This window comes from Danio rerio, chromosome 23, assembly GCF_052040795.2.
Source record: "Danio rerio strain M-AB ecotype USA chromosome 23, GRCz13ab, whole genome shotgun sequence".
Lineage (NCBI taxonomy): Eukaryota > Metazoa > Chordata > Actinopteri > Cypriniformes > Danionidae > Danio > Danio rerio.
The window spans coordinates 37,277,053-37,286,656 of NC_141043.1; the positions used below are offsets into that span (position 1 = coordinate 37,277,053).

The following is a 9,604-nucleotide window of genomic DNA, read 5'->3' on the forward strand; positions in this document are numbered from 1 at the left end:
TCATGACTCCTGTTTTTTATTGCCTTTTTTATTATTCTAAAATTTAATCAATTTGTGGGTGTCATGGTGGTTCAGTGGTTAGCACTGTCATCTCACAGCAAGAAGGTCGCTGGTTTCAGATCTGGCTGGGACAGTTGGCATTTCTGTGTGGAGTTTGCATATTCCTCCCGTGTTGGCGTGTGTTTCCTGCTGGTGCACTAAATTGAACTAAATTGACCATAGTATATGATTGTGTGTGTGTGATGCTGTGTTCACACCAGACGCGGAACGCGCGGATAAATCGCGCTATTCGCGTGTAAATTGCCATGTGAACATTTGAGATTACTCGCTTCATTCGCTCGTCAAACCCCGCTTCATTCGCGCGTCAAACCCGCTTCATTTGCGTGTCGAATTCACTTCAGAACAGACGCGAATTCGCGTGATGGGCAGGGCTTCTGTCTGCCCCGTGACTCTAGCTTCATAGCTAAAGGGCTAACATGGATTTTATGAAGAAAATAACAGTGTTTATGTGCTTTATGAAAGATGATAAACAGCATCGATACGTCGATACGTTTAGAGTCCACTACATCCTTTCAGAGGTGCGTCCAGCTCTTTAAGCTCATAAACTCCTCCAGAAACTGAACCTGGCTGATGGAGGTTTTTAGCGGTGCTTCTGACTGAGCCCAGCCCAGTTTGATGAACTTCTTGTCGGTGTCTGTGGGGGGATTTCCCCTGGGACACCAACAACAGGCGATACGTCATAATCAAGCCCCCCACAAGAGCAAGCTTCTGATTGGTTAACGCGGTGCGAATGTCCGCTGAAGTTCAGATATTCGAACTTGAGTGAGTCGCATGAAACGCGCATTAAGCGTGTCAAACGCGCAAAACGTTAAATTCACGCCACGTCATTCGCACGTATCATGCCATTCGTATCACGCCATTCCCGCAATTAGCGTCATACGCGCCGCGCCATTCACGCGTATCGCGCCACAGGATGTCTATTCGCGCATTTGCATTGACTTAACATGTAAATCACCCGCGCTTGATGCGTGTTCCGCGTCTGGTGTGAACGCAGTATGAGAATGCAAGAGTGTATGGGTGCTTCCCAGTCCTGGGTTGCGGCTGGAACCGGCAACTATTCCAGCCGCAACCCAGGACTGGGAAGCACCCATACACTCTTGCATTCTCATACTGCGTTCACACCAGACGCGGAACACGCATCAAGCGCGGGTGATTTACAGCCGCAACCCAGGACTGGGAAGCACCCATACACTCTTGCATTCTCATACTGAATGAAACCTATGCAAGAATAGTTGCCGGTTCATTCCACTGTGGCGACACCTGATAAATAAGGGACTAAGCCAAAGGAAAATTAAGTGAAAGTGAACATCTGAAGTGGTCTTAAAACCTAAATGTGTATTAATTACTTAACAATATATTTTTTTGCAGTAATAATAAAGTAGTAGACTAGTAAACTAATATTCGTTATATAATATAGTATATTTATTATTTATTAACAATACAAAAACAATATTTTTGATCCACTCCAAATGCTGACTTTTATTTTAGACAAAATTAGGGTGCACTCACACTAGACTACGAACCACCCCGGGCTCATTTGCCGGTTCGTTTGACAAGTGTGAGTGCTTCAAATCGGACCTAGGCATGGTCCAGTTGGTCAATCCTGGATTGGTTGGAAGAGGTTTGCTTGAGTGCGGTTCGGTTGGGCTTTGGCGTGGTGTGCTTGTAGTGTGAGTGCAAAGTGTGCCTGAGCACTAAACTGAAGACGCAACATCATGTTTAAGGGACTGTTCCATATGAATTTATTAATCATACTTACTTTTCAATGAACACAAACTGTCAAACTCCACACTGTCAAAACATACAAACTCCACACAAAAATGCCAAATGATGATTGTCACAATTTCAGTATGGTTTCTTTTACGTAGGCTGTCGTGTGGAGTCTATATATAGTCTATATATATATATATATATATATATGTATATGTATATGTATATATGTATATGTTTATATATATATATGTGTGTATATATATATATATATATATATATATATATATATATATATATATATATATATATATATATGTATATATATATATATATATGTATATATATATATATATATATATATATATATATATATGTATATATATATATATATATATATATATATATATGTATATGTATATGTATGTATATATATATATATATATATATATATATATATATATATATGTATATGTATATGTATGTATATATATATATATATATATATATATATATATATATATATATATATATATATATATATATATATATATATATTTGTGTGCATGTGTACATTCCCACATAAAAAATAGTATAGTAATAGTACTGTAAATGCTACGATGTTTTTGAACCATATATATATATGATGATGATGAAGTATTCCTTTTTGGTTGTGAACTATGCCTCGAGTCCAATGGAATTTCATTTAGAATGGCACAAAATGTTGTGTTTCTGATTGAATGTAACCTTTTTTGTGAACAGGATGAAATGAAGAGAGATGAAGACGTGATTGATTTGCCAGTAGTGACATAGTTTGGGGTGTCATTCACACACACACACAGACATACTAGCTCAATTTGTTGCTTTTGACATCGGCGGGTCTCCCATGTGAGCTCAGGCAATTATGGTGAGATGCATCACACACACACACACACACACACAACCTTCAATTATCCAGCTGACACACACACATGCGCCATGTCAGAATATACACACCTCTGTCAGGCCTAATAAGGTTCTCAATCCACGCTAGCAGGATTGACTTGGGAATTACCTTGTTAAGGATACAGACGGGTTGCCTGTGCTGTGTGTGTAAGTTTGTGTGTGTGCGCGCATCTTTATTTGTTTTTTTGTGTGTATATTTGTGTGCGTGTGTGTGTGCGTTTGTATGTACTGTATGTTTATTTGTGTGTGCGTGTATGTGTGTGTTTGTATGTTTGTCTATGCATTTACTTTTTTTGTGTGTGTGTGTGAATGCTTGTGTATTTGTGTATTATTGTGTTTGAGGTTGTGTGTGTGCATGTATGTGTTTGTGTATGTGTGTATTTGTATGTGTGTCTTTGCGTGTGTTGGTGTTGTGTTTGTGTAACAGTAGGTGTTTGTGCATGTATGTGTGTGTTTTTATAGTAAGTGTGCATGCGTATTTGTATGTGCACATATTAACGTGTGTGTGATTGCGTGTTTTTTGTTTGCATGCATTTGTGTGTGTGCATGTATATGTTTACAGTAAGTATGCATGATTTTGTGTCTGTACAGCATGTGTGCATGTATTTATTTACAGTGCATGCATGTATGCAGGTTTGTGTTTGTGTGTGTAAAGTTTGTGTGTGTCTGTTTTTGTATGCTCATGCATTGGTGGATGTACGATACAGTATGTATCTGTTTGTGTGTGCATGTATTTGTGTATGTGTGTTTGTGTGTCTGTTTTTGTGTGCATATATTTACATGTGTTTGCGCTTGTAGGTGTACACAACCTGACAAAAGTCTTGTCTCCTATCCAAGTTTTTGGAACAGGAAATAATAACTTGATTTCTAGTTGATCATTTGCTATCAGAAGTGGCTTATATAAAAGGCAAAGGCTGCTAGATTATGCTTATTTTAACAAAAAAATATGATCATGCTTTGATTTTAAATAATTTTATTAGGACAGAACGGTCTGACTTTGCTTAGACCAAAGTCTTGTGACCTAACAGGGTGTGAGGGACCGAGCCAGCACGTACAATAAGGGGCATACAAAAAAGAAGATTTTCAAAAATAATTATTTTTAATAAAGTCAAAAAGGTTCACAAAAAGTTCAAAAATAAATTAATTAAATAATTAAATCAATTGAAAGAACAATAAACTAAACAAGGAAAACAAACTGAGTTCAAACCAAACAAATCATGTCTAAACCAAAAACAGAACTCTATGAAATGACAAGACAGACCACATTTATAGCACAGGGACTAGTCCACATTAAACAAGAAGGGGGAGACAAAAACATACAATTTACAAATACAATAAACTAAGCCAAACATCTAAATACAAATCTAAATATAAAGTTAAATAAACTATAAATAAGGCAAAACTAAATATAAATCTGAATAAACAAACATTGCAAATCATTATTGAACCTAAACTAAACATGAGCTCTCCCTCCAAGCCATTAAGCCAATGGTATCGGCAGGCGGAACCAAAAGACGGCATCTTGCGGCACGTCGGACCTTTAGTTGGGCGGACCACACCCGGAAACTCTGTTCCTCGTCGGCACTGCAGCACGGTAACTTAAACTCAAAAGAAAACTAAAATTAACAAAACATACAGTACAGATAACTGATTTTGTGTGCACCCAAAATAGTAATAAATGTACTGTGAATAATAAAGAAAGGTAATGAGAAACTGAAAGTGTATGAGTCTTATTTAAATCAGATATGAATGAAACGAAAATGTATAAACACAATAACTGAACTGTGACCAAAAAATAATCTTAAATGAATAAGTATAACGTGTGTGTGTGTGTGTGTGTGTGTGTGTGTGTGTGTGTGTGTATGTGTGCGTGCATGCCTCACTCTCAATGTGTGGCCACCACACTGGCCATCACATACTCCCTCCCTTCGGGAATGTCACTGGCACATCGGGACAAGTAGTCAGCCGTAAGGTTTTCTTTGCCAGGGACATGTCTGATAATAAACCGGAAGGGCTGCATGGCCAGGTACCAGCGGGTAATACGACTGTTGGTATCTTTCATTTCTTGAAGCCATTGTAGAGCTTTATGATCAGTCTCCAGTATAAACTCCCGGCCTAGCAGATAATACTTTAAAGAGTCCAATGCCCACTTCACAGCCAAGCATTCCTTTTCCACAATGGAATAGCGAACTTCCCTGGGGAAGAGCTTTCGACTCAAGAAGGCCACGGGGCGTCGAGTGTCAGGGCTGCCCTGTAGCAATACAGCTCCCAGGCCTCGATCTGAAGCATCAGTTTGCAAAACAAAGGGTTGGTGGAAATCAGGGTTATGCAAGACAGAATCTTTACTCAAGGCCTTTCTGAGATCTTGGAAAGCTGCAACAGTTTCTTGGGTCCACTTCAGCTGATTGGGACTCCTTGAACCAACCATGTCAGTCAATACTGCAGCCCGCCCAGAAAAGTTGGGAATAAATCTGTGATAAAACCCAGCCATACCCAAAAAGGACCTTAACTCCTTACGAGTTTGTGGCTGTGGACACCTTTCAATGGCCCGTACCTTCTCCACCTGGGGTCGGAGCACCCCTTTACCGATAACAAACCCCAAGTACTCTGTCTCTGCCTTTGCAATGGTACACTTTTGGGGGTTAACTGTCAGGCCGGCTGCCTGAAGGCGTTGCAGAACTTCCTGGAGATGCTGCAGATGTTGCTGCCATGTGTCACTGTACACCACAATATCATCCAGATAAGCAGCTGTAAATGGTAGTCCTCGCAGTACCTGGTCCATTAGTCTTTGGAAGCTGGCCGGTGCCCCATGCAGTCCAAAGGCTAGAACCTTAAAATGGAATAGGCCCCAGGGTGTTTTAAACGCAGTGAGTTCTCTGGACTGTGGTGTCAACGGAATCTGCCAATAACCTTTTGAAAGATCAATGGTGGTTAGAAACTTTGAGGTGCCCAGTCGATCAGTGAGATCACTGATTCGTGGAGTAGGGTAAGCATCAAACTTGGTCACGGAGTTGAGGTAACGAAAGTCTATACAAAACCTTATTGACCCATCCTTTTTCGGAACAAGGACCACAGGGTGGCACCACTCGCTTTTAGAGGGCTCTATAATTCCCAGCCTCAGCATCAGATCCACCTCCTCTTTCAGCGCTTCTTGGAGACGTTCAGGGACCCTGTAACTCATTCTTCGAACTACAGCATCGGGTTTCAACTCAATATTATGTTCAATCAAGGTGGTAAAGCCTGGGTATTCTGAGAAGACTTCTGGTAAACAAATTTCTCTCACCTCATGCTGTTGCTGTGAGGACAGGTGACTCAGATCCACATCTCCTAGAGCTGACTGAGGCAGAAATACTTCAGAATCATCCTCCTCTTTGACTTGCCGGATCATCAAGCTGTGGCTAGATTCAGGAGGACGAGGAAACCATTCTTTAAGCAAATTTATATGCAGAGTACGTGTAGAATGAGCATGGTCAAATAGAGCAACTTCATAGGTGGTAGGACCTAGTTTCCTTTTAATTTCATACGGCCCCTGCCATTTTGCAAGCAGCTTACTTTCATGACTGGGCAACATCACGAGTACCTTCTGACCGGGCTTAAACTGCCGCTCCCGAGCAGATTGATCGTACCAGGTTTTCTGGCGTGTTTGAGCTTCTGCCAAATGAGACTGAGCTAGTGCAGACATCTTTTGCAAACGTTCCCTCATCTGAATCACATAGGATGCCACATTAGTTTCATCATTTCTCTGTGGGTTTCCCTCCCAAACTTCTCGGAGTAATGCTAAGGGACCTTTGACTTCATGACCATAAAGCAACTCAAACGGGGAAAATCCAGTGGAGGCTTGTGGCACTTCCCTGTAGGCAAACAGAAGATATGGGAGCCATTGATCCCAATCAGTGCCAGACTCACCAACAAACTTGCGTAGCATCTGCTTTAACGTCTGGTTAAATCTTTCGGTTAACCCATCTGTCTGGGGATGATAAGGAGTGGTTCTCAAACTCTTGATGCCCAGCAACCTATAGACCTGCTTCAGAAGATTCGACATAAAATTAGTCCCTTGATCGGTTAAAATTTCACTTGGAAAGCCAACTCTGGAGAACAGTTGCACTAGACAGGTAGCCACGTACTTGGCCTTAACTGACCTTAAGGGAAACACTTCAGGATACCTAGTGGCATAGTCAGTCACTACAAGCATAAATCGGTTACCCGAACGACTTTTCTCCACTGGTCCAACTATGTCCATTCCCAGTCTTTCGAATGGAGTGCCTATGAGTGGCAGTGGTTGGAGAGGGACCCGCCTTGGGCAGTCAGAGGACACTTTTTGACATTCAGAGCAGGTTTTACAGTACTGGGCTACTTCTGAGTTCAGACCAGGCCAATAGAAGTGTTTTCTGATCCGGGCGATGGTTTTACGTTTCCCCAGGTGGCCAGCCCAAGGAATCGAGTGACCCAGAGTAAGGATAACTTCACGGACACACTGTGGTACCACCAGTTGTGTCACTTGTCCCATCTGACGATATAGTAGACCCTGGTACATACAAAATCTTTCCTTTGTCTCTCCATCAACAGTTTTTCCATCCTCCTGCTTTGCTCTCTCCAGATAAGGAACAAGACTGGCATCCTCTTGTTGCATCTGCACAATGTTGACCGGCAGCTTAAATTTGGGTGAGAATTCAGCAAACTTATCAACTGGCATTACGGAAGCATTATATTGGATTTTCTCAAACCGTTTCTGTCGTCTGGATTTCCTAGGTTTAGTTGAGCCATCGATTTCTGCATCAAAGAATGGTAGCGTAGCAAGCAACTCTTTACTTTCGTCTCTCTTATGGCTCTGGGCTCGAGTAACAACCATGTTACAGGTGGATGGTGGCTGCAATAAGTCCCACAGTACTGGCAGGTCATGCCCCAAGACTACAGGGAAAGGTAGGTTGTCAGCTACACCGACCTCCAAGAAGTAAGTCTGACCTCTCACCTTCAGATAGACCTCTGCGGTGGGTAGCAGCTTTTCATCACCATGCACACAGCGGACAGCCTTCAGGTTGGTGTAGCGAAGGAGGGCTGGAGAAATGCACTTCATGTGTACCAAAGTCTGATCACTCCCGGTATCAACCAAAGCAATCATTTCTCTGCCATTAATCTCAACAGTGGTGCTTGCTGGTGAGCGTTCAGCTTGAGGGGCTGGCTTTCCAAGATGCCTGGGCACATAACACAGGTGAGTATTCTTGATTACATTTCTAGGGCACATGGGCTTGGTATGACCTTCTTGATTACATAGGTAACATATTGGCATTTTCCTATAATTCTTAGGAGCATTGACAAATGCAGGCCCTCCTCCAGGAGGCTTACCAGCACCAGGGAAGTTTCTCATAGACTGCTGGGGAGGATTTGCTCTCCGGTCATCTCGGCTGGATTTCCACCACCAGGACTGATTTCTCTGACGTGCTGCCACAAACACATCTGCCAGTGTTGCCGCTTGTGAAGCCGACTGTGGATCATGTTCTCGTACCCACACCTGTAGCTCTGGAGACAACATTCTCAAGTATTGTTCAAGAATGATCACTTCACCAACTTCTTCAATAGACTTACTTTTTGGCTGCATCCATTTCCCATACAGTTCTTTTAACCTCACATATAGTTCTTTAGGGCTTTCAAGGTGTTCTACTTCAAGAGACCGAAACCTCTGCCTGTAGGTTTCTCGACTGATGTCATATTTCCTTAATACTGCAGATTTAAGTTCATCATAATTCAAAGATTCATCAACATCCATGTGAACATAAGCAGCCCGGGCCTTACCCGTCAGAAGGGGAATCAGATGAAATACCCACTCCTCTTTTGGCCATCGGCAAACTGCTGCCATTCTCTCAAAAGTAATTAGGAAATGTTCAACATCATCACCATCAGACAACTTTTCCAATTTAGGCTCTTTAAGTTGGCACTGACCGGTATCACGGGCTTCAGCTCCCTCTCTCCGACAGGTACTTGACTGAGATAATGGCCTACTTGGACCAGCACCCTCATCTGGGTGATCCAAATCATCTTGAGATGTTACCAAAGTATTTGGAACAGGAGTGGTGCGAGCCTGCACCTCCAGCTGCAACAGGCCAAACTGATGATGGAGAGCTTTGAATCGGCGTTCCTGCTGGGCCAGCTCTGCCATCCTTTGTGCTTCCTGAGCCTCCATTTTTACCATGTGAGCTCTCAACAAGCCTGTCAAGTCAGCTATTGTTGGTTCAGTGCATTCAGTCTCCACATCAAATTCTCTCACCTCCTGTAATTCTTTATCCCCCAGCTCTTGTGCAACTTCATCCAGTTGCTCCACTGAAACAGCCTTTGGGGCTCCTCTTCGTCCTCCTCGGTTCATGGCCCAGAAAGTTCACCAAGGAAAAAAAAACTCTGCCCCCTACTGGCAAAATCCCACTTCTGACACCACTTGTGAGGGACCGAGCCAGCACGTACAATAAGGGGCATACAAAAAAGAAGATTTTCAAAAATAATTATTTTTAATAAAGTCAAAAAGGTTCACAAAAAGTTCAAAAATAAATTAATTAAATAATTAAATCAATTGAAAGAACAATAAACTAAACAAGGAAAACAAACTGAGTTCAAACCAAACAAATCATGTCTAAACCAAAAACAGAACTCTATGAAATGACAAGACAGACCACATTTATAGCACAGGGACTAGTCCACATTAAACAAGAAGGGGGAGACAAAAACATACAATTTACAAATACAATAAACTAAGCCAAACATCTAAATACAAATCTAAATATAAAGTTAAATAAACTATAAATAAGGCAAAACTAAATATAAATCTGAATAAACAAACATTGCAAATCATTATTGAACCTAAACTAAACATGAGCTCTCCCTCCAAGCCATTAAGCCAATG

At 41.6% G+C, this 9,604-nt stretch overlaps 1 protein-coding gene across 1 annotated transcript; it reads right to left on the minus strand.

Annotated features, from left to right (window-relative positions):
- Positions 1-3,795: 3,795 nt before the first annotated feature.
- On the minus strand, positions 3,796-8,254 carry LOC141380521 (uncharacterized). The gene is made up of 2 exons (XM_087307531.1): positions 8,059-8,254; positions 3,796-7,907 (listed from the first exon to the last, which is right to left on the minus strand). Exon 2 carries the CDS (start codon positions 7,832-7,834, stop codon positions 4,601-4,603), a length of 3,234 nt encoding a protein of 1,077 aa, XP_087163657.1. The 5' UTR covers positions 7,835-7,907; positions 8,059-8,254; the 3' UTR covers positions 3,796-4,600.
- Between the last annotated feature and the right edge of the window lie 1,350 nt (positions 8,255-9,604).

Bases quoted from the DNA above. Each gene is read 5' to 3' on its own strand.
- LOC141380521 (XM_087307531.1), bottom strand. From the start codon at position 7,834: ATGATTGCTTTGGTTGATACCGGGAGTGATCAGACTTTGGTACACATG.